The sequence below is a fragment of the Haemaphysalis longicornis genome, unplaced genomic scaffold (assembly GCF_048455015.1).
Source record: "Haemaphysalis longicornis isolate Haplotype H1 unplaced genomic scaffold, Haemaphysalis longicornis Haplotype H1 scaffold_5, whole genome shotgun sequence".
Classification (NCBI taxonomy): Eukaryota; Metazoa; Arthropoda; class Arachnida; order Ixodida; family Ixodidae; genus Haemaphysalis; species Haemaphysalis longicornis.
The window spans coordinates 146,398,583-146,424,510 of NW_027526385.1; the positions used below are offsets into that span (position 1 = coordinate 146,398,583).

The window sequence follows — 25,928 nt, forward strand, 5'->3', positions numbered from 1 at the left end:
TAACTATTTCTAAGGTATTATTTCCGCCTAAATGATAAACTTAATTGCTTTTTTGATTTTCGTCACCCTAAGGTACGGATTCCTTTTTTCCTGAACGGTTGGGATAAAGTGCAGTGCAACCAAGTCTTTAATGTGCAAAGTTTGAGGTTGCTCGAGGTGAAGTTAAGCATGTAGGGGGAAGCAGTGCATCTTCTAAGTTTGGCTATCAGCGGTGTCATTCAATTATTTCTTAGGAAGCCTAGTTAAGTTGTCTCAATATTTATTCGCTTTCGTGCGTTTATTTCCCGCTGTGTTGTGAAATATGCTCACCCGCAACAGACTTCTTTTTATGTGAGCGTGCAGTACCGGGTAAACAAAAACTTCGATACCCAGATCTTACTCCTATTAGATTTCTTAAAATAACACTTACTACATCAAGACAAGACAATTTCTTAGAAGCATTGCATGCATGTTCAGAATGCCTCAACAAGTAAAAAAGATGTTCAAAAGTCCAGTGCTACTCAAGATCATTCTTCAACGAAGCAATCATTTTTTGTTGCAAAGAACGCGGCTTGCAAAGAAGCAACGACGCACGCAGCCGCAAACAAATGTGGAAGGTTGACTTTATTTCAAGACTTTTGCACAGCCGCCGTGGATAACAAATACATCCGTGCGCGGTGCTCTAGAGGCCAACGTTACTATTTCTTGATGCAGACAGGGCAGCAGGTTTTCGGGCAGCGGGAGGACTTTGTACCAGTAGGGCAGGCAAGGCATAGGGTATGGCAGTTTGGCCACATTTCGTCATGAACGTTGTTGCATTCTGGGTCAGACAAAAAGAAGCCAACAAGTAGGAATACAGATTTTGGGGATGCAGGTTCTAAAGATCATCCGCTCTGGTGTAAAGATTGTGTGTCAGTTGTAAGGAACTTGTTCTGCAGAATGCAATGGCAAACATCTGAGCGGAGAACAAAAAATAGCAAATAAAAGGGGAGAAAATGTCCACAGTTTAGCTGCAACACGTTCTTAGTTACACTTGTGCCTTATCGCGGTTTCGCGGCCACTGACAAAAAGAAAGGGAGTACTCAGATGCAGCAATAGTGGTAATTTAAGGGGCTACCATAAGGTACAAATCGCAACAATTAGTTTCATGCATGTAGTATGACCCTACTAAATGGAAGTAGAAACTTGATTTGGTTACGTAGGCAGGATGTGTTGCCTTCGGGCAAGCACAAAACAGTCTTGCAAGTGTGAATCACGAAATTATTACCTGCCAAATTTTTCGGCCCCAGAAAAACCCATGAAAGGTACTCCATATGGCGTTCGCGCGCCTTTAAATAACGGATACGCATTTAGAAATGCCAGCAACGCAGCAGATTTGAGCAACTTGGGGATCCTATGAGGTTTCTGGGAAGCCCTCTACGTGCGAACAGTCACCCATAAAATCTACATAATAAGGGTGCCAATGAGGTGTGTTTACTACCTATATTTTTTTATGAGGTATTGCAAAATTTGTTCGGACCCTAGAAGCCGAACCGACCTTTTGGGAGGCACTTGCTGCAGCAGTCGCAGTCTGGCAAGTAACTGCCATAGGCGCAGAACAAGTGTGGACAGTACCATGGATTGCAGGCCAGAATCTTTTCCGCACAGTCCTGGCCGATGAAAGCGCCTGGAAAGCATAAAAAACGCACTTTGTAAGCCATAGTCTACCTTAGACAATCATTGCACATTGAATATGCGTTGAAATCATTAACAAAGAATACTAGGGTTTTGTTGCAATCTATAGACAAGGAATTTTCTACCGCGATGAGGAATGAACTCGACATCTTTACATTCGGGTTTTATCACAACTCCCATGCCACGTGTCTGCGTAAAAAAAACGACCAGAGTTCCCAACAATGGGCTATTGAATTAGGTTCCTTCGGCTTCTGGGAGTGAGAGAGAAATGGCAGTTACCTTGGCGTACAAACAACTGAATTCATTCCAGCAATGTTGTACTAAACAGTGTTTAAGGGGATAAGGCATTGCGGGAACTTGATGTACGTACATGAGCTTAACTACCGTGCGCGATCCGCGCCTTTTTTGCGGGTAAGCGCCATATGACGGAGCCAAGTTGCAGAGAGGTTGACGCTTAGCGCATGCCCACATGGCGCACTGATTAAAGCTCATCATCTGCTAGAGAGTTTCTTTATAGGAACGTGGCACCATATTACTGCTTACAAACCGAGCGGGTAGCGTTATTAAATGAATATTTTCCCCGTTATTCCTTGTTCCCAAGTTAAAGGCGGCAGCAAAAAATCGAGGAAAGGAAGTTTAAAGATACGCCAACCAGGATCAACCACGAAATAAACCAAATAAACTGTGTTGCCATTTCGTCCTTCCTGACGTAAGCGCTTCTTTAATTTGTAGGAAGGGTTCATAACAACATAAGATGCGGGAAAATTATCCGGTCGCTCACTCTGCCTGCACGTTCCAGTGCGCTAATAGGGGGTGACGTTCTTAGGCAGGAACAGTCTAACAAACGATAGGCCCAGCTGAGCGGGCGTTTGCTTTGGCGCTTAGCCTAAACCTGTTTTCAACTAGGCTCAGTCACGCCGCGCTTCAGCACACAAGAGTCACCGTGTAAGCGCGCTACAGATATATTTGGGCGCCCTTATAAGGCAACGTGTTAGAGAGAAGTGTTGGGCCGTCGGCTACGTCTGCTCGCCTATTAGCCTCACGAAAATAAGAGTTTCCCCTATTTATGCAGCTGGCTCAAAGCGCAGAAATAAAGAGGACTGTGGCGTTTTTCCCACCAGTAGCAAAACAAAAACTTAAATCTTTATCATTGTCGTTATCGACATTATATTCTGCAAAATACCCACTAAATTGTCAACTACGCGAAGCATTAAAAATTGCGGAACAATGAAGTTCCGAAGGCCATGCTTAAAGAAAGTTACACAACTCGCAGCCGGCTTATTCTCTCGAAATGCGTTTATATGTTCCGTTGTTATAGACCCAATTGCCACGTAGATGCTGGGGATGCCAGCACGACGAATGAAAACATGGCGTTTTTAATGAAAATTATCTAGTGACGAATTTTTTTCACCACATATTTGAGTATCAAACACAGGTACAAAAAAATGTTCCCAAATATAGCTTGTGCGAAACTGACAGGGGAATAGGTTACGACCTCTGCTTCCTCTGTAGCTAGTGGGGAAAAATTATGTTTTCTTTTATGCTCTACTTCTCACATACAGTGTGCTAGTAAACTTGATTGATGATGATTGATTGTATGGTGGCGACGCAATGCAGGCGATGAGGCGCGCCGTAGTGGAGGGCTCCGGTTTAATTTTGACCAGCTGGGCATCTTTAACGTGCGCGGAAATCTCGTACACACGGGCGTTTTTGCTTTTCGCCTCCGTGCTAGTTAACTAAATGGAGACAACACAGAAGCAAACGAAATTGATCGGCTAAATTGTACCAATCACGGCGATTTCTACGCGCAGCAAAATCACTGGTACACATTGCACAAACGTTTTCTAGTTCTTACGATAGAGGAATTTTCTTAGAGACCGTACCTTCCTTGAGGCAGTTCTGGCAACACGTGCAGAGGACAGCGGTCGAGTTCACGTTCCAGCACACCGCCGCAGCCCGAGTTTGATTGCAGTGGGGGTCTTGAGCGCACACCGAATCCCTGCAGCGGGGTAACGACGCTTTCGATGACCCCGCGTACACGCAAAACACAGCCGCAAGAGCGATGCAAAGAATCATCGGGCCTGTAGACTGCGGCATTTCGCTAAACATATGCCCTTCGAAATAGCAAGCAAGCAATTAAAACACCCCGGCAAGTGTGGTCTAGAAAAAGCTAGGCAAGCTATTTACCCAGCACAATATATAGGACGGCTTCCCGATAAGAAGCGATTCACTCGGATAGCTTTGTATGTTTATCATGCTAGGCAAGATTGACGTATCAAGCGACCAGCCCTGATATAGGCACTGCTTATACTCAAGGGGACGTTTAACCGGGAAGCGGTTAGATATGATTTATTTTCATGACCCCGTTTCTCCGATCTTACCAGTAACATCTGCGCACTCATTTTGTAGTGGCGCGTTGCTGCCAACAATTTCTGCTTATCTTGGCGGAGCTGTTTAGCGCAAGAACGCGAGGTGGATATCGGGGAGCACGAAGAAATTGTTCTTTCGAGATTAGGAAGGATGTCAACACGACATTGCAGCTTCATCGATGAGATTGCTTTCAATGTGAAATCAGTCGTTAGACGGAGTCGACAACCTGACCAGATCAATTCTGTTATATATGCCTAGTTAGTTCTAATGCGTTCATTAGAAAGTGGACTGGACAGTAAAGGCGCGATGGTCGAATTTGGAACTTATTCTTCAATTGGCCACCTTGATCAGTAGTGTTTTCTCTTAGCCTTCAAGTTGTGCCACAAGCTTCTGACTGACAAGAAGCCTGTGCGTTTTTTCGCGTTTGGATATTTGTTCATGTTTATTTCAATTCAAACCAGTTCATTTTCATTATAACATCAATTATGTTGGAGTAGTGGACACAAAGTCTTTACGTTTATTAACAGGGTTCAATCACCCCACAAAGCAGACAGTGAGCTGTACAAACGGTGCGTGAATCTTTCGGAAGGGTCACATAGAAAAATCTTTTACAACAGTAGGAGCAGAGAACACATTAAAGACTGCCCATAAAACGGGTATAATCAAAAAAAGAAAAACAAAAAGTTTACAAAGAGTAGTTTTAACTGGCTGTTGACGAAAACAACTTTTAGCAACAATAACGTTTTAGCAACACATCAATACAAAATGGTCACTACTAAGAATAACTGAAATCATTACACCATGACTTGAAACCGATAATACTGAGAAAAAAAGGGAAACGAAGATAGAACGTGTATAGCACTGTGTTACAAAATCGACCTATCAGAAGAAGATGTTCTGCAAGTCCTTACATGTTACAATGAGAAGAATCAAGTTTTCTACCAGAGATAGTGCGTTAGGCGTAGATGGTAAAAAACTTTTAAGCATTTTCTTTCCTTAGTTAAAGCAGCATGCCTCCCCTTAACGTTCCTTGTTGCGGCAAATGTTGCATGTAATAACTTTTTCTTGATTTTGAGCGCCTAACCAGTAGATCTTTATTTTTATTTTTTTGTATTTTTTAGTAACGCAATTGTTTATATCTGTAAATTTATTAATATTAGTATTTTTTGTTGGACAAGCTTTCAATTTACTTTTTTATCTTTTTATGAAGCGGAGTTTTATAGGCCTTCTGGTAGCATCCATTCCTGGGTAACATGCACTGCAGCAATGCCAACTTATACAATAGGTTTGACAAAACGATTATGATAATCGAAGCGTCCTATGCAACACTGATGACAAAAGATTTCACAAAAAATGATGATTATAAGCCAGACTTTCTATGCTCCATTTACGGGGTTGGTCACCTCACTGATACAGTCCATAGTCCCACGCAAAACGCACTGTAGGAAAGCCAACTCACCCAAACTGTTTCCACAAGGCAAATCAAGCGAGCCCCTCAAGACGAAAACGCTTCCTGTGGTCGGGATCGAGTCTGAATCCTTCGTTTGTTAGGCCGACGTCTATGCAATCGGGCCATTCCGACGCGGTTAGAGCCGTGCGTAGTTGGTATTTGGGTATTATAACCATGTTTTTCTAAAGAAAGGTGCTTTGAGTTGGTATCATCTTTATATCTGGTATTACAAACACGGGGAAATGTGGCCAAATGGACGAGGCAAAATTTATATTCCTTACAAAAAAAAAAACCCGGAAAGCCCATGCTATCTTCGTAGTAGCATCGGGCGTCCTGATCTATTTTACAGATATGGCAGAAAAGTGTACGTCACGTATTTGCAAGTGGTTTTTCCCCTAAGCCAGACGGTTTTTTTTGCAAGAAACCAATGTGTGCCACAGTTGTGAATTTTAAGTGCCATCCGTGCCAAGAATGTTTTTCGAAATGGCCCACGCTCTTTATAAACTTTAAGATATTGCATAAAAGGCTTTCCTTGGTCCATCTTTGATAACTTTACCGGGTGTAAGCCATTTTACGTGAATACAAAGGCAACAATATGTTTTCATTTTCACGGTATAAATGAGGTTACAGCTTTTTGTTCAATATCACAGCACCACATGAGTTCAGTGTGTGCCACATCATTATGAAATCTCAACGGTCCTACATACGTACAACTAGAGTAAGCGTAAGAGATACATGATTGAAAACGAATAAAAAATTGACCCACGAGAACAAAACGTCTTGGTGAAAATTTGTGCGCAGCTGTTTAGCCGTTCGGACTTCGCGGAATCTGTTCAACAAAAGAATTTCATACACACATGTATGTATATGTGGGTGCGAAGGGAAGCCTTAGCGTCGGCGTCGCGACCTGCCGCGTATTGTCAGTGATGGCGCATAGCTGCTACTCCGGCGCCACGGAGCTGCCTATGGTGGCGTCGACTGCGCTGAGCGACTGCTCAGACAACTGGGTTGGTTCTAGCGGCACACAAAGCACTTGATGGTGTCGTCGCAGAACGCGCGATCACGTGTGCTTCTCTGGCGTTATCTCGTAGCTGCTTCGGTCTGCAACGTGCAGCCCGCCGAGCAGTAATATGGAGCCCCCGCCCGAACATCAGAACACAATTACCCTCTTGTCCCGTCCTGAAATTCGAGTTCCGCGCTCAAATGAAAAAAATAAAGTGGTTCCAAAAGGCGCTGTGAAGGTTGTTGGAAAGCGAAACTTTAAACGACACCCACAACAAATGTCCAAGCGACGCAGCTCAACAAAAAGTTAAACCAGAGATTCTGCCGGCAATTGCCTGGAATTTGCGGGGGCGGTGTCCCAAACGGAGAAGCAGCGTCGGGCATGGCCGGGCTAGAACGGCGGACGCCGTTGCTGTAGCAAGGCCGTGCTCGGCAGAAAGAAAACCAAGAGGAGCGTGTTTCGAAGGTTGAGACAGAGGAACGTACCCATCCTGATGTGCTAGCTCGGGGCTACACCACCGCGCGAGACAAGCGCCGACACTGAAATAATTTGCATGGGACCTTAGTAATTTGCATTTATACCGATTTAAAGCAGTGAGTTTAATAAGTTGGAGAATTGCGAGAAAGCAGAGGGAACTTTTATAATGGCTATTTTTTAGATCCAGTTGCTGCTTTCGCATTTGGTAATACCTCTTAGAACACAACCGAATTGGTCTTCACCAATTCAGAAAACGGGGTCCCATTCGTGGCAAGCAGCGTGCGAAAGGTAGCGTTTCTCTAGCGAACAGATGATGCCAGTATGTGGTCTCTACATTTTGTGTTCCCGCCCTACACAACAACCTTTTGCGTATCTTTGCCGTACACTCACTTAATTCCGTCGGGTCCGATTTACACAGCAGATGCAAAAGATGACCGGGCATAAAGGGCATACACGGGCATAAAGGCACAAATAAAGGCACGGCATTTAAAAGTGTATGGGGTCATTTTTATTTGAGATAAATTGGAGCAGTAGTTATAAAAATACAGTAGTTATAAAAATACCCGGGTGATATAGAGTAACGAGCAACATATCTAACTTGGTTGCAACTTAAGTTAATGGGACTATCGCAGTAGTCAGACGCAGTTGTGTTTTGAAACGAACATGGAACTTTGAAGTCATTCCCTGACTTAGCGGAAAAAACACTGGAGTGCACATCCTGGCGACTTCCAAGGCAGGTAGATGCAAAACCCCCTTTCATGCTTTCTTGGGGGATGACGGCCTGTATTGGGGTAGGGGAAATGTACGTCATACGTACCTTTTCGGTTCCTGAAAATTCTTTGCCAATTTCATATATTCAAAATATGAAAAGGCAATCTCGCTTCTTTTAATTCGTGCGGGGATTTTAGGAATGGCGCGTTTTCATGAAGCCTGTTCCACCAGTTGTGTTACAAAGTGACCGAATGCCCGTTTTGATTTCCCTCTTACAATAAACTTACGCCCATCTTCCCGCGAGGGAACCCTGTTTGTGATGCGACGCATCAGGGGGGAGCGTTTGGACTGACGCTGGTATTGGATTGCGTCAGTCCACTCGCTGAAGGGACTGTCGCTTTCATCACGTCTTCATCGGAAGAATCAAGCCAAGCACGAAGTCATGAATCGAAGTCACGCGATGTCGAACGAGAGCGAGCGCTGACTGAACCGCCGCAGCGCGCTACCCGCTTTATATTCACAGCGCCTGAAGGAGAGGAGATCGGGGAGGAGAGTCGTGCATGCGCGCACTTGCGCAACGGGAGCGGAGCGAAGCGAGCGAAGCACGCGTACGCAGCTGTTGTTTATGATAATGAGATGGAGTGAGAGTATTGCGCACAGCTGTCGAAGAGAAGAGCGGAGGAGAGTCGCGCATGCGCAGATGGCGTGCGGACGCCGCCTACGCCGATGCAGGAAAGACATGCCTCAGAGCAAGAGTTGCGTCGCATCTAAAAATCCCATCAATATTACTTGTAAGTTGTGGAGAGAACCCTCGACCAGCCAAAGGCCCTTACATAGACGCTGCGTTTTGTATCAGCCTTCTAACTCCCATCTGCTGTTTTCTGCCGATACGCAGAATTGCCTCTAAAAAACTGGGAATGGGATCTTCAGTGGCCTAGCCTGAAGAACGTAGATGTGCCTTAATATTCAATTTGAAAGCTCAATCACTATTTAAATAAATTAATCCGGTGTAGTATTGGCGCCTGTTGGCCATCTCGACTGATCCAGGCTGCCAAAAAGCAGGGTTTAGTTTTTGTTTCTATCCATCTAAACCAAAATACTATTCAGCAGCATTGCACAGCGCAGGGATCTCGGGCGAATATTTTCCTTCTAGCCAACATCTGCTGAGCAAGCAAAATAAAATAAATTGTAAGCGGCGAAGAAGCAATCATTGAAGTGGTGTGCTTAGATGGGCATTGGCGAAGCAAGAGCAGCGACGCCTCTCCTGCGGTCATTTATATATCGCTTTGAATCTTTCTGGTACCCTCGGACTACATTGAGAATGCTGTCGATTAAAAAAATCACGCTACCTCAGTGGTGACAGGGGGGAACACCCTCACTATCTAATAAGGTAGCCTGTTCGCCTTACAACACAAAGAGAAAAGAACGCAGCCTTCGCTTCCCAAACACATGAAAGCTCGTAGCGGTCTGATTCAGGCAACTGAATATATCTGCAAACAAGGGACATGGTATTGCTCGTGGTGTCAACCTTCTCCATTGCTCTAAAAGAAACTGAAGAAACACGTCTGCAGAGTTGCGCTGGCTATCACTCTTAAGCTTCAGAGAAAAATTAAGCTACATGTAAATACCCCAGAAAGGACGGAGACCATCGTAGCTCAAAAAGCCAAATTGGTAAGTCATCCGAGATGTAATCGGCAAGCGGGTATTCGGTCAGCACTCTGGGCGTGTGTTTTTGTTACGTTTCTTAGACATTCTCAGACATACAAAAAGTTAAAGAATGTTGCCTCTACTATTCGTATTACATAAAAAAAATTAGGCCTGACACTTCCCCTATACCTCCCTTGTCTTCATAGACTGCCAGCCTTGCTTCAAAACCAGGTCGATGCTTAAAAACCAGGCAGTGCGAGATAGCCCGATAACTCCACGGAAACCTTTTGGCGTTGTCAGACTAGTTACATGAAGCCAAAAGGGCAACGACCGAACAGCCATACGAGCCGGGAGGGGGGGCTATCTTTGGTGCAAAGACAGAAATTCAAGACAATACCCGGCAAAGTGCGAAGATGGGGGGCCATACGAACTGCTAGCGATGTTGCTTTGTTCCTTTCTAACCCTATTTTCAATGTCAGCCTACAGAAGTGACAAAAAAGGGGGTTCTGACGTCGTCCCGATGGCCACTTATTAATTCCTCGGGGGCGTTAGGCGTCCCGAGGTCCGCAGGTTGCCGCCCACTGCTCTACGGGATGCTATTTTTATCACAAGCCCCCTTAGCTGATTGGCGATGGTCCTGACGTCCGTCTTCGTTACAATTTATGTCTCTCTCTCTCTCTCTCTCTATATATATATATATATATATATATATATATATATATATATATATATATATATATATATATTGTAAAGGCCCTCAAGGACAGCCGCTACAGGACGTTTATTAGGCGTAGCACCCATCGCGCAACACCCACTCAGCTGACGGCGAAGAGGAGGACACGAGATGGAAGATGATGATGAGGATGACTATCCAAGAAAGATGAGGTATGGGATACTGGCCACTGGGTAATTGTCATCATCATCATCATAATCATCAGCCTATCTACGACCACTGCAAAGCAAAGGCCTCTCCCATTTATCTCCAATTACCCCGGTCCTGTGCCAACTGGGTAACTGTAGTAGCGGTCGATGTCCCAAAGGGGTGCGGACGACTAACTTCTCACAATATACATATTTAAATACCTCTATATATATAGATATGTACATATATATATATATATATATATATATATATATATATATATATATATATATATATATATATATATATATATATATATATATATATATGTAAATTTATATTTATATATATAGAAAAAAGGGGCGCAATAAAAAACAGCAAGTTTACTTCGAAAACATAACTTTACATCGACGTTTCGGACGGGGACCGTCCTTTATCAAGAGTAATATTTTACAGAATGGAAGTGGTTTATATACAGTTCAAGCACTTGAGGTTCCGAGGCGGTGACATACGTTTAAGATTGGAAGCGAGGAGGAAGAGAGGAAAGCGCATCGAAACATGAGAGAAAAAGCCAGCAATAAGTAAGCACAAACTAGAAAAGCATAAATATGTGAGAGAGGGGGATGGAAAGGCAGCGGTGGGGACGGGCAAACTAAAAAGAACCGAGAGGACACGACAAACAGAAGCTTAGGAGCGATGGGAGACACATAATTGCGTGGTCGACAGGGATGGCCGACAGGGGCGGCGAGTTGTACCTGCCCGTGGCCATCGCCGGCCAACAATATGCAAGGGGTGTTGTACGTGCCGGTGCTTCCAAGACTTCCGTGCGGGGATCGCGTGTTTTTCGTCGGCCGTCAAAGACGCACCGCCATCCACTTCCCCCCACCCTTCCTGCTCAGTTTGCGGAGGCCGTAAGGTGTCGCCGTGTCGGAGAAACCTGGGGAAAAACAGGCCGCCCCCATCGCGCCGTCGAGAAGATAAGCAATGCGAAAGTCCGAATGAGAGTGATCATGTCCGAGTGAGGAGTCATGAATCACATTGCATGCAGAGACAGCGAGAATAGTAAGTCAACGTGAGCGATAGGGGACACATAATTGCTTGGTTGACAAAGGTGGCGAGTTGGAAGCGCCCGCGGTCAGCGCCCGTGAACAATATGCGAGGGGTGTCCTACGTACGCGTGCCTTGAAGACTCCCGAGCGAGGGGCGCGTGGTTTCGTCGGCTCCCGAAGATGATCCCCCATTCACTTCCCTCCACCCCCTCTCCCTAGTCAGGTCGGCATGGACACATTACGGCTTGGACACATGTCGGCGTGGACACATTACATTACACATAATAAGAAAGCCATGCATACTTTTGGGTCTTACTTGTAAGCTTGAAGGTATATTGATCTTGGCCCCACAATTCACTAAAAACGTCTAATTGGAGTGACTTGTAGAGATAACAATTGACAGCCTTGCTATAAAGCGCACATTCACCGGGATGACATCCCAGCATGAAACAAGAAAAAAAATTGTTGTCTGAGTGAGCTTGAAACGCGAAGTGAAACGGCGGATACCGCAAGGGTATTGGACTGGCGACAGAGAGGCAGAACTGGAGGCCATGACCCCCCTCTTCTCACCCCGGCTACCTGAAATTTTTCTGGTTCTCTTAACACAGAAAATACTCGGCGTGTTTATACCCGAGCACGTAATGCTAAAAAAACGACACCTCCACGGTACGGAATATTAAAAGTGGTACGTATAGCGGTAGTAGCGGTAGCTAACTTTTTCAACTATTTGCGATCCATGGTCAAACAGGAATGGGGTAGAGCACATCTTCAACAAGTGGCCATTGGGACATTCTAACGCGGTTGGCGCTGCACTGATAAGACCGCGCGACACAGTATAGCGAACCACCCTAGATCTAAACCATCCCGTCGTGTCAGGACGGGTAAACCATTCACCACGAGCTTTTGTGTAGTCGGGGGGTGATTGCGACTCGCTAAGCAAGAGAAGTACACGTAATTTTTTAACCTCTCCCAGGTCTTGACAATGCACAGAAGTTGGTGCACAAATACGGTTTCATATACGCCAATTCATTAGTTTTACCCATTCCAGACTTTACGGCAGTTCTCAATCACCTTTCTGTCACGGGCGGCCACCACCTACACTTACATTGACCCGCCGACCACTTCCATCACTAATGCTGAAGATGGCAGAGGTTCCGGCCACTTACAAGTTGCGGCAAATGCTGTGGGCAGTCCTCCTACTGCTCCACCGTTTCTTGTCATGGTGACCCAATAGCGGCATCCTGCTAGCTTCGAGCGATCTCTAGGGCTCACCGGCTCTGGCGAAACCTCCGCGGATTGTCTCTCCCAAAAGCCTCGATGAGAGGTGGTTATGAGTGGGTAGCTAGGCCTGACCTGTTTTGTTTTAAAAATCGTACATTTTGTGTGACAACGTAAGCTTGTGGTCTGCTCTATTCCGTCTGGTGAAAGTTGCCCTAGCGAAGCGTTACCGTTAAAAGTTAGCCTAAATTTGTCACGGAACAGTTAATTGAAGAAGATGATGACAGCTCCTGCTACGTGCTGTTCGAATTAAATTTTATAAAAGGACCCCAAGTGCTTCCAGCTACCAATCTTTGTGCTTTCTCGCTGGCATGGTTCAGCTTTGTAAATATTGCGAATACAATGTATTTCTTCGCTTCTGCCTCGTAATATTATAATTCTTATATTCGTTTTCTGGTGCTGTTTTCTTGCCAATGCGATACATCTGATGGTTTTGCTATGAAGTGCTTTTTAATATTTTCACAACTAGTTCTCTATATTTGTACAGTACTTCTAAGCGGTGATATAGAAACAAACCCAGGTTTTCCGTAACAACCAAAGTTTAGTTAGGCCAACAAAGGCTATATGATGTTTCTGGTAGCAGGTTTGCCTCTAACTTGTCGGCTGCGGCTACTAGTCAGCAGCTTGAGGTGACAGACAGCATGGTTTTTATTTTAAGCATGTTGAGTGAGCTACTGACACGACCGAAAAGACTAGCCGATGACATAGCCAAAATCAATCAGTTTCATCATTTTGCGAATTCCAGGTTGAATGCCCTGAAATAACCACTGTCTTCTTTTGAATGAACCCCCGCATCAGCGGCTGTTTCTGAGACATCAAGTTCCCTATGACAAGAACTACACTCACTCACAACCATAGTAGAACACCAGACCTCAAAAAAGTATGAAATTTAAAATTGATCTCGCAGAAAAAAACGTAATATTTCTTAATATTTTGAAATATCTACAGAAACCAATGCGTTTCTACTTTAAATGTTGTCAAAGTTTATAACAGAGCAACACGAAACGGAATACACGCAAATTAAAACATGCTATTGTCTTGGACGAGGTAGCGAAGGCGCTCTTCCTCCTAGTATAAATAAACTCCTTGACTTCAGCGACAAAGTCAAGATTATGAAAAGTTGCAAGAATATCGAGGAGCCCATTTTTCGAATTACTGGGAATTTTCAGCCCGGGCACGCTCTACACGGGAAAAAAGTATGGGAAGTAACAAAGTCGCTTAGACACACTGGCACCAACGGCCACATTTTCTACGATGGCGTTTCATTGGCAATGTTCGTCACGACTGAGTAAATTCTTCTAACTCTCTCGTTCCGTACATCAGGCGGACAAAAAAGACCCCAACTGCGCCCCCTCCTGCTTGTAATCAGTGACTAAACCAACAGAAGAAAGCTAACTTACACCTCTTCAACGTCAATGTATAGCATGATAAACAATTTTCCAAATTTCATAATAATTTATGAACATGAAGCGCAGGTTGTGAAAGTCACTGAGACCTGGCTGCTTGAGGGAACCCATCATAGTGAAGTCACTCCTCTGGGTTTACCGTACTTCGTTCGAATAGGAACACTGGGCAAGGGGGTGCGGTTGGACTTTTTACTTTGTATCGACTTCACATTTTGTGCAATTGAAGGACCAACCGGTATGGAATCATTGTGGTGCAAATTTTAGTTTAAGTATATCACTATTACAATACGTGTTGTTCTACCATGGCCCGGGATAGTCATAGAGCCTTTCTTCACCTTGACAAATTTTACTAATGACGATGACTGTAGTAGCGGAAATCTAATCATTGGGGGAGACTTCAACGCGACTTGAATTCGATCGTTGACCACGTTTTTAAGCGATCCGCATTTTCTAACAGACACAGGGCTCCCAATCTTTCTCTCTTTTTTAATCTAACCCAAGTTCGAGAATTTACAACAGAGTCTGCCATTATAGATTTTGTCTTTGTTATTACACGACAGTATCACCAGAGTCCTGGGGGTTCATTTGAAAATTTTGAACAGCTTAGAGAGTCTGGGGATATCAACGATATCGGTTCCTTCTTTGAAAACCTTGTACATTCTTGTAGTACCAGCTTTGTCCCGATACAAACTACGAAACAAAATGCTTGGGTGCCATGGATGACCATAGAAATGTTACAACTGTCGCATAACGTAAAAAGGTTACATTGTTCTACAAGGCGGTAGAACTTCCCGTCACTGAATCTGTTAAGAAACTTAATTAGGGACGAATAACTAGAACTAAAGCCAAATAAGACGGCTATCACCAAGTGATAATAAAAAAAACTTGACAATAACCAATGCGAGGAAATTTTGGCGCTCCATCTTGTCGAGTTCAACGGAACCAAACACAATGTTAATTAAAGGAGCTTCCACTGGCGGCCCTGTCACGATTGCCAACGCATTTAATTCTTATTTGAAGTGCCGTTTCACCATGGATAATATGCAATCGTTTACCTATTCACTAGCACACCAAGTACGTATAATTGGCGACGTATGTTTATCTGAAGAAGGCATTCTAACTTTGGCACTGATCTTAGACACTAAAAAAAGCCCTGTCGTAGTAACATTCCTAACACCATTTTAGTACGACTTGCGTTATGGACAAACCCCTACCTTATGGTAATATTAAAACCTCTAGCAAGAACAACAGTTCCATTATCCCGGAAACTTGCAACAGTAGTTTATTTTTTTAAATTCGCGAGCAAGACTTCGCCGTTTAATTACAGGCAAAATTTTTGACATCTCACGCATGAAAATATTAGCGCACGTCATACATAACCACATAGTAGACTTTCTGGAAACTAGCAATATTCTAAGCTAGTTTCAACACGGCTTTAAACGTGTATTCATTGTAATAACTCTAGTTACCGAATTGAGTGATGGTATTAGTCAATCCATTGATGCGGATTTTTAAGTAAATGCTATAATCATTGACCCATCCAAAGCTCTCGACGGAGTACTCGATGCCAAACTTTTACTCGAAATTCACTACATATTGAGAACCGCGTCTTGTTTGGATACTCAGTGTTCTCTCGCCCGCTCACAGTATATGCTACTTAATTGAACAACATCTAGAACCGCTGACATAAACTGTGGTGTCTCACACGGCTACGTACATGGGCCCCTACGTTTCTTGCTATTTATTATTGACGTATCCAGTAACATAACATCCAGATTGGCTATACTCCGATGATTATGTAATTTATCAAATGTATACTTCTGCTGAGGACTACGCAAAATTAAACAATTCATTTTATAGTGTTTGTGCACGGTGCCAGACGTGGCAAATAAACGTCAATTTCCAAAAATCCTTGTGCATGACATTTTTTACTCAGTCATCCGCCCATTTATTTCCCTATTCATTCAATGGTGGACCTTTACAAAAAAACGGAGTATAAGAACCTCAGTCTTCATTTTACTCAGAATATATCTTGGCCTAAGCCCATTGATATCACATATGCGGAGGGGTGAACAGATTAGTATACCTGCAGCGCGTTCCCCGTGTAGCGCGAAAAGAAACCAAGGTTTTAACTTCCAAAAATTTAGTACGCCCTTTACTGGAATACGGTTCTTTCGTTTGGAATCCTGACAAAGTATCTTACATTGCAAAATTATAATCAATACAAAAAAAAGCCGTACGTTTTATCTTCCTGAGATATGACGGGGATTGTTCGCCTAATCCAACTTATCACCTTTGGGTTTAACTCTGTTATATCCTCGGTGCCACTCAGAATGCCTAATATTCGTGTGCACCTTCATTAATTAACCGCGCTTGCCGTCACTTCAAAGTTACTTGCAGCTTGCAACAACATCCTCTTTCCACACCAGAAGCCTACATGCCATAAATATTACAAAACTTCACCCCAAATCTCATTTGTTTAAATATATATATATATTTTTACTATTTAGGTCTGGAACGCGCTACCCGGTAATACTCCCGGGCTCCCGATAGGTAAATTTCTGATTGGAATTTTAAATGCATGTTAAATAAAAGTTTCTACGTAATGCATGTTAAATAAAAGTTTCTATGTACTCCTGCTTTCTTTGGTCTTGCTGCTGTTCATTGTGTTTCTTATTTACTATTTTTAACTAGTGAAACTGTGCGATGCGGTCGTTTTTTTTTCTTATGCATTTTGTCCGTGAAAAGGGCGGCAGTATTGCTAATAAATAAATAAATAAATAAATAAATAAATAAATAAATACATGTTTTATACGCTCCAGCGTCGCCACTGCAACGAGGAGATCGGTGCAGACTTTCCACATTAGAAATTTTTAAGATAGTAATGGGAAATGACTGGCTCGGTGTTTTTTACGGCCTATTCTCACAGCTTCAAACAATAAAAAGACCGCAATGGACGAGGACTGAGAAACACAATAGACTGGACAAGTAGACGTCCTTTGCGCGCTTTTTAAATTTTTGAAGCAATGAGTCAACTCGCCAAACAAAGCATTCTATTGTTATTGCGCTGTATCGGCGTGCTGCGACCCAGGTTCTACCCAAGGGCTGGAGCTTCTCGCGGGAAGGCAGCGGTGGCATGTACGTAAAAAATGGCTTGATGTTGGCCCAGTTCCAGGAGTCGAGGCAGTTTAGGGGAGGACGCTCTTGGCCGATAGCTACACTGAAGCAAATTGCAGAAACGAGCTAGTTGGTGGACATTTATGAGTGAAACAGGCTCAAACTGACACAGGGGCTACAAAGGGAAACTAGACCAGTGCTTACTATCAACTGGAAGTTTATTTAAATCGAAAGCACATAAATTTCTTGCAAAGACCCAGCAATAAGGCACATGTGGCCATCGCACATGTGCACGGGCTGTACAGGAGGAACCAGCCCCACCCTTTCCGTTTATTTCTTTGTCGTTATTCTCTAATCCATCTTCTTACGAAGTGACACTTCTTTATCTGAAATACCCAGTCGCGGGTGACTTATGCAATGCGAACCCCTTATCTTGATATGGATTGTTTCGCAAGCTCCCTGGTAGCACGTTCTTTGTGTTTAAAAAAGCACTTGTGCGTCTGTGAACATGGTTTTCAGCCGCAATCCACACAGTGAAGAGCCATGCGTGTGTAGGGCCTCACAAATAATGTGGAATGATGATCCCTTAAGTGTGCATTGAGAAATCGACCGGTCTGACCAACATACACACCACCACGGGACATAGAAATGCAGTACACAACGTTCGTCCTACACTGAACAAACTTGAATCCATGTGCACTCAAACCACCAATGGAGGAAACACTGCCTCGGGAATCAAGCCTGTTGCTCGCTATAATGCATATTCTCAGCTTGTTCCTTGTAGAGCAATGTTTGCATGGTTGTTGCCGGTGACACAACGCCATAATCCTGCGGTAAGCAGTTTATCGAAAAAGCCCCCGACTAGAAATCTGTGCATGAGCCTAGTCTATTACATCTATTGTTGACTCCATACCGCATATATTTCCAATTGTCCACCTGTAAGAGAAACTCGGGGCTCCGGAAGTTCTGGCGGTCGTTGGCCGCAGAGGCCAGCCATGTGTCCTCCCCGACGTTCTTGCTGAGGCCGGAAACGGGGAAGGTGCAGCATGCATGACACATCCTTGCGCTTGCACTCAGGGAGCGTCGCCCCCGTGTTCACGCCAAGCAATATCAGCTTGTCGAGGAAACTTGTTGGGGGCCGAATCCAGGTTTTTTCTTCAATGAACAAGAATAAACGAAGGCGATGGCAAGGGCAATTACGGGCTTCCTGGAAACGGGAGAATTGATTAACATGTAGGTAAGCTGGAAAAACAATGTTCCCAACTCAAATAGAAGTTTTCGTTTTGGATATTACAAGACCACGGGAGACTACGCCACAGACTGAGTACTTGGTCGGCTACGTTATTATGCAAGATACTGGCATATCCTGTAACCAAAGAAATCCTTATATTACTAAGCAGGTGACAAACAATTCGACGAAATGTGTAGAGTGTTGGAGATTATGTTTCGGGTGCTAATGTGGTACACACAGATCAGTAGGAAAGAATCATTTCCGAAATTTTATTCTGAAGTGTTAGCAGAGTGAATGTCAATGCTAATATCTCCTGCAGAAAAATAAGAGTGTAATAAGGCCCCCCCATTCGATAGGTACCAATCCTGGAGAGTTTTCTACATTTTATCGTGCAGTCATCAAGTATTCGCCTTCTTCGAGTCTTACGCGTCACAGAAAGCTTCCTTCATTTTGAGCAAAAATACAGTAGCACGCCCACATTTCTAGCGGAATTAGTGAAGAGTACTGTGTCTGCCTATATTTCTAAATGAGCCTCTAATCACGCGCTCCTCGGTTGCATTTCCGTACTGAAAAGACTTATTTTCTGTGCGGAAAATTGTGTAATTTATGTGCTTGCTTGCCCGTAGCGATGTCTTTTCCGAAATAGTAGTAGAATGATTTCCTCGCTTTTGCACTAAACTTTAGATGTTTACCTAAAGATGACTCTTTACAACGCGGCTGTGAGCTCTCCGATCTCTGCCTAGCACTCTGCATGGAACAAACTTTGCGCTGTGATATTTCGAAAAATGTCTGGCCTACACGTTGCGATCCATGCAATAGACGTCACGGCGTCTAGATGCGAAACCCAGCGCAAATAAATAACATTCCGTGCATGGTTAACCACTGAACGCAAATGTCTGCCTTTTCTAGCTTTGTTTCCTTCATTTTAGGGTTACAGGCAATGAAATGGTTGCGGAAGACCGAGAAAGAAGCAATAAATAAAAGGCCTGTTGTGATATTTAAACTAACAACCACGCCCTTCTGTAAAGCCCTGCGGGCACTGGAGGTATTGAAATAAATAAAGAAAGAAATAACGAATAAATACATAAATAAATAAATACATAAAAATGTTTAAATAATGTTGTTATGAAATTTTTAATTTTTAATATCGATTGATTTATTATTACTAAATAATTTTAACAGTTATACTTAATTAATAATTAATTAGTTAATAAATAATGATTGCCCGATTAAATATTTAATTAAAAACAAACAAAATATACACACCAATAAATCATAAAGACAATATGAGAATAAAACCTGGACGAGTGATTCACTAGCATACCGTTGAAGAAAAGTGCCGGCGACATCTTTGCTCCGGGAGTGAAAACACTAACAATGATGATGAATACATGTGTCGCAGACTTATACGCTCGCTGTCATGGCCTAGTTGTAAATCGATTCAATATATTTATATTCACTGCTTCGCAATCAGCCATGTTTGTGTTATCTGCCCTGCCCCAGTAAACATAAGTTAGGCGATAATTAAAGTTTGGGCAAGAAAGTTTTGTACTCGCTGTAACCGGCATAGATATCTCTGCCTAATGACTACAACGGAGTGTCATGCACATAAACCTTAATTGATATATTATCTTTATGCGTAACAAATATGAAACTTCTGAAAAAACTGCGAAAAGTGACTGATCCCCGAGGAAGCCTAACGGTTAGTCGATATCCGAAAAAACTAACCTATTCACGCAGCGTCCCACCCTATCTGTCGTCCTCTTTGATCTCTTGCCCTCGCCCTCGATTCGCACTTCTAAAAGCAAAACGTTATACACACTGATTTTTTCAGCCACCTTTTGAAAAGAGTAATTGTCAAAACACGCACACAAACGAGAAGAATATTTCAAAAGTACAGAATATATTAAAGCTGAAGCTCTATATCCTTGTTTTGTCTGATGGCGACGCCAGGGCGTACAAATCTTTTTAGATGCGACGCATCTCTTTAACTTGCCTTGTTCGTGTCATTCCTCGGTGCGGCAGCTCTGCGCTCCGCCTCTCTCACCGTAGCGCCATCTGTGCGTCAGCGCGGTCAGCTCGCTCCCGTCGCCGTGCCAGCTGTGCGTTAGCGCGCAGCTTGCGCTCGCGCTTGCGCTCGGTTAACACATGCGCATGCGCTGCTATGCGCAGCTATGCGCAGCTATGCGTTGATCTCTCTCATTCCGCTGCATATAAACGCGGTAAGTGCGCCACTACGCTCAGTCGTTCCGCCGCCGGCGCTCCGATGACATCGTCCGATGATTTGAATAAACCAACGGCAACCCCCGATGTGTAGCATCTACCTGATGGTTCCCCTCGCGAGAAGGTGGTGTAAATTTTTCCTAAATATTCTCAGTAAAAACATGCATACTTTGCAGCAGTTATTCATCCTAAAATCATACTCACAACAAACATCAAATTGGCATCAACCGACTTCTGCGATCTTGCCTAAAAGGGATGAGCTGGTGGCAATACAAAGCCTGAAACACCCACCATTACTGGCACCACACTCAATGCTCGCATCAATACACAAATAAAGTAACTCTTCCTGACTTCAAACGGCCACCAATACAAGGAGGTTTCTACTTGCCAGCGTCAATCACCATGCAGCAACAGATGGCTGGTTCACTAAAAATTATACCGTCTATTGGAGCGGTTTTCTGGTGGTGTATTACGTTTTTGCGACTAAACTGAACTACAAGGTGCACATTTAAGTACATTACCTGCGCATATTGCGCTTCAACTGACAACAAGGCACTCTCTGGTGTAAGTAGGAATACCGGTGGGACGGGTTGACTGCTCTCGCAGACTTGAATCTCTAGTTGTTCAAACTGGTTTGTTTGTTCTTGGGTAGTAGGGCGAACTTTTTTCTACAAGGAGGGAAATTAAAATTATTGGCTGGCCTGCTACCAATACAAACAGCCGGCCCTTCGGGGTGGTACAACAGTTCCGAGTCACGCAAAGCCTACAGCGTTAACTTTGGTTCGCAGACAAAAAAGTCGTATGTTTCTACCCACTGATAAACGCCAATTACTGACATTCCTCCGTACCCTTTCCTTTTATTTGATTGCTCGTTTAAAGGCCTTCAGCAACAAGTTGAATGTCTGTAACCTATAAATGAAGGAAACAAAGCTATAAAAGGTAGGCATTTGCGTTGAATGGTTAGCAATGTATGTGATGGTATTTATTTTCGCTGGGTTTCGCATCTAGACGTTGTGACGTCTGTTACCGCGGATCGCAACGTGCAGGGCAGAGATTTCTCAAAATGTCGTAGCGCACAGTTTGTTCCACGCAAAGCGCTAGGGAGAGATCGAGAGCACAAAGTCGCGCTGTAAAGAGTCATTTTTAAGTAAATATCTGAAGTTTAGTGAAGAAGCGAAGAAACGATTATACTGCAATTCAGGGAAGACATCGCTACGGGCAGGCAAGCATAAAAATTATACAATTTTTCGCACATAAAATATTTCTTTTGAAGAACAGGAATTAAACCGAGGGGCGCGTGATTGGAAGTTCGTTTACGCAGAAACGAAGACACCCTACCCTTCACTTATGCCACTAGAAACATGGGCTTTTGTGCTACTGTATTTTTGCAAAAAATTAAGGAAGCGTGCACTAAAGCGCAAGACATGAAAATTGCGAAGCTTTGCGCAATTGTTACGACCATTGGGAAGGTACATGTGGCAACTGTCGACCCCCTGGGACAAGAATCAAGCGTCAAGGAAGAAGAGAAGTGACCATCGAGGTCGGTTTGAATAGAACGCCAAGAGGTAAGAGAGAAGACAAAGAAGCAATGCGTGGGCTGGTGAAGCACGATACATGAAGATGATGATGCGGGTCAAGAGAGACTGGCCTCAGTTTCGTAAAGGTGGTTTGCAGTAGCACGCTTATGGCAGTCGATGGCGATTAAGCTATGTAACAACCCTTCCGAAGATCTTATGGGCCACAATTTTACCCTACTTTGTTCTTCTTCGGTGCCGCAACGACCTTTACTCTATCATTGTTGCTGTAAGTGTAAGCTTCTTTCATTTTTTTGGAACTGAGAATTATTGGACATCACCTTGGAGGGCCGTAGGTACGAAATGCATTGCTCGTTCTGAGCGAATGTTGCCACGATTACGGCAAACAATAAAGTTTTTCTCGTTTCGAGCAAGGGTTGCCATGATTACGGCCAACAGTGCAGTTATTTTTGGCCAGTCATGACCAATCGCCTTAAGTGGGTATGCTTGGCTTGACAAACGTGCGCAGGTGACGCTGGGCGGTTTTCTCGAGGCACGAGCAGATGAGCGCTCGGCCTTTTTTTAGTTTTTTTTAACTGCCAGGTGGTCGCCACAATCGTAGCCACTCTCCCTAATTGGGTATGCTTGGCTTCACAAACGTGCGCAGGGGATGCTGGGCGTTAGTCTCGAGGCACGCACAAACAAGCGTTAAGCATTTTCTTTCTTTTGTTATTAGCCGAGCGGTCACCACGGTTCTCGGGCTCAAGTTATCGCGCTAAGAAATTTCTTAGTCTTTTTACTGCAGACAGAAAAAATTACGATTTGCTACACAGCTTCGCTTTTAAAAATGGGCCAAAATAAGAAACAAAGATCAAACGAAGCGCATGCGTGTAGCAGTTAGTCATCGCTTGTTAGAAATGCGGGAAGGCAAAAAAATAAAACAAATGTATTGGTCGCCACCCCGAGCTGGGGAAGTGGATGTCCAGCAACGCTTTCGTCAGAACTATGAAATATTTCCTTGGCGTTCCAGCGGGCTTGTCCCTCGCACTCAGCTAGTGTCACTAGATAAGAATACAAATTATCGGCTCTCTTTTCACCTTCTGTTGGATGCCGCCGCCATGATCACTGGTTACTTCATATTCCCTGCCATTTGTTTACACTGCGACGGTTCATTGGTACCGCATTTTGTAGTGTCCCCGTTTTATTCCGTCAACACTGGTCGGCTTAGCTCGTCCCCCCAGCTCTACAGCTGCGCTCATCTTAAATCATTCCGAATGAGAAATAAAGATAACGGTGTAACAGTATCTCCCTGGCAGAAGCGTGTCCGAAATTGCCGTCTTGATACTTCTTTAGCTTTGTTGTTAAAAAAACTACCCACTGGAAGTGCATGGAGATGCCTTACGTAAGGCAATCTCGCAACTCAGATGAATAACAAAATGGCCTCCATTGCTCTCTGTCATGCTTGAGTGGTAGTACGACAATACCGCATCTTCGGGCACTGCTCTCGGCTTCTCTGGCGGCAAAGGCTTGGTCCTGCGTAGTCTGACGCATGCGCTTGGCGTCTTGGGCAAGGATTGCTCTATTTAGTGATTCTAGTCCTGCGTATTCTACAAAGATAATCTGCAAACAGTCTTTACCAAGAACACATGGTGAGGAGCCCCTTTGTTCACAGGCGCCTTAACAACAATATTACGGTTTCGATTCTTGTTTTGTACTGTCTATAAACGAAAAAATACTGGTCTCTATGCTGTATGTTTAATGAGCCTGACGCATGCACTCGGTGTCTTAGGCCATCACGCGTTGGCGTTTTCGCCCAGGGAAATGAAAACGTTAGGAGGTAGAAGTAAACAGCTTTGTTATAAAAGTTAGTACGTGCTTCTCGTGGCATCTGTTTGCACACGGGTGCCGGTATGCTTTTGCACTTCAACACATCAGCCGATTTCATCGGGGAAAAAACTTAATTCCGAAAGTTGTGCAACAGCACAGGGAAGACAAACTTAAAACTGTGTGGACAGGAAGTAGGCTACGGCTCTATGAAGTTACACCTTAAGAAAGCGGGGGAGCATTTAAAGAGTGAGTCATTGTACTCTTGTAAGTGTTGGTGCACTCCATTCGAAAGCTGCGGTGAGTTGGATGCAATGTTCGCGACCTATGAGGAGGAAGATAAAACTAACCGTGTACTCATCTCATGTGGGGCGGAGTGCAGCCCCAAGTCTGCTCCTGCACCTGTGATATGTAAACAAGCCCATCGTCTCGCTATCCCCAGTAGGACGAGTAAAGTTGCATTTTCATTCTTGGTCAGTTCGGGAGTACGAATGGAGAGGCATTCCTGCCATTTACGCGCACCAATTCATCAGCGATGTTTTATTTGAATACGTGTATATTAGATATACACGTATTCACGTATACACGTATTAGATATACAGTTGTATAAAAGGTACCCGATTACTTCCGCCGAAACACCGTGAACGTGCAAGCACGTGAATTCGTGTAACGATTGCTCGCACCGTTTAGGGACATGAAAGAAGCAAGCTTAACAATACTCACAAAACGCATGTCTCGAATTATTTTTTGTTGTTGTTACTTTTCCGGTGTCATCGCTCCGTTATCAATAATGAAAAAGTTGGCAGACCATGCAATATAAAAGGCGCGCACCATGGTGGAAAGAATACTGCACGCCGGTTTCATAGGAGCTGCAGGCAATTTCGACTCACTTTGCACGCGGCACCGCGCATGCAAAACATGCATGCTTGCGCCAGAAATCGGCTGCGATCGCGACGATTATTCGCGTCCACGTAAAAAACCGACACCAAGACGGGTCGGGCGAATACCTTGTCGCGCCAAACCGTGACGTCCTGCCAGCGCGGAATGCTGGGCTGCGCTTCTAAAATATTGTGCTACGCGCAAGGTGGACATTTGGCAGTCGTATCATGCAACGTGGGACGTTAGATCGGCCCTTATTGTCATTCTTGTTCCAACAAAATAGTAGTAGTTGTAGTAGTAGTAAACGTTTATTGGACCAAAAGGGAAAGGGAAAAAGGTGGTGGAGAAGCGTCCGTAGTCCAAGATGCCTCTTGACAGAGCCGACTCCGACGCGAGTTTGCTAACTACTTGCATGCCTGTGCGTCAGTGCTAGAGCACCAACGCTCGAGCCAGCCGTTCGTTCGTTTGTGCTTGCGTGCATGGAACAGTGGTGATCTCTCTAAGGTTTAACACGGGAGCGCGTGGCCACCGGTACTATCAGAGCAGCCTACCGTGCCCAGCGCGAAACATCACGCATGCACTGTGCGTGCCGAGCGAGACTATGCTTTCAGCGCGCGCACTGCGTCATCGGAGCGTCTGCGCGTCGTCTGCGATGTTTATCAAGCGTGTAGCGGTGGAGCTATCATCCACTGTATGAATGAGTGGAAACTAGAATCCACATGATAAATGTTTCCGTCTGAGCGGTAATTCGTTCTTTAGCCCCAATACAATGGTTTCGGCACAGAAGCGTAACTCGCCCAGTTGTTTCAAATAGACAAAATCAAAAGATCACGTGGATTTTAACAGCACTTTATTTTTGGAAGCGCTTGCAAAAAGTCTTTTGAATGCCCATAGAAGCACGCAATTCAATGCTTCGAAGGTGGTCAATCAAAGGGGGCGCAGGCGCTACAACCTTCAATAAATATACGGGAGAAAACCATAATCGTTTACCTTTTTATATTTGGGCGTTTTTATGCAAGAATCCAGGAATCACGGATCAAAGCAAGGTACCATTAGCAGACGAGACGCAACGTAGCAGACGACGCGCAGACGCTCCGACGACGCGATACGCGCGCTGTAAGCAAAATATCGCTCGGCCCGCACAGCGCATGCGTGATGATTCGCGCTGGACACGCTAGGCTGCTCTGATAGTACCGGCGACCACGCGACCACGCGCTCCCGTGTTCACCCTTAG

General features: G+C 44.2%; 1 protein-coding gene across 1 annotated transcript; it reads right to left on the reverse strand.

Annotated features, from left to right (window-relative positions):
• Positions 1 to 597: 597 nt before the first annotated feature.
• On the reverse strand, positions 598 to 3,807 carry LOC144139435 (uncharacterized). Its single transcript, XM_077671766.1, has 3 exons — positions 3,537 to 3,807; positions 1,517 to 1,645; positions 598 to 799 (listed from the first exon to the last, which is right to left on the reverse strand). Exons 1-3 carry the CDS (start codon positions 3,760 to 3,762, stop codon positions 678 to 680), a joined length of 477 nt encoding a protein of 158 aa, XP_077527892.1. The 5' UTR covers positions 3,763 to 3,807; the 3' UTR covers positions 598 to 677.
• Positions 3,808 to 25,928: the final 22,121 nt, after the last annotated feature.

Coding starts and splice junctions, on each gene's coding strand:
- LOC144139435 (XM_077671766.1), bottom strand. CDS start 3,762: ATGTTTAGCGAAATGCCGCAGTCTACAGGCCCGATGATTCTTTGCATC. Junction 1,646..3,536: donor CCAGAACTGCCTCAAGGAAG/GTACGGTCTCTA, acceptor TATGCTTTCCAG/GCGCTTTCATCGGCCAGGAC. Junction 800..1,516: donor CAGCAAGTGCCTCCCAAAAG/GTCGGTTCGGCT, acceptor TGTCTGACCCAG/AATGCAACAACGTTCATGAC.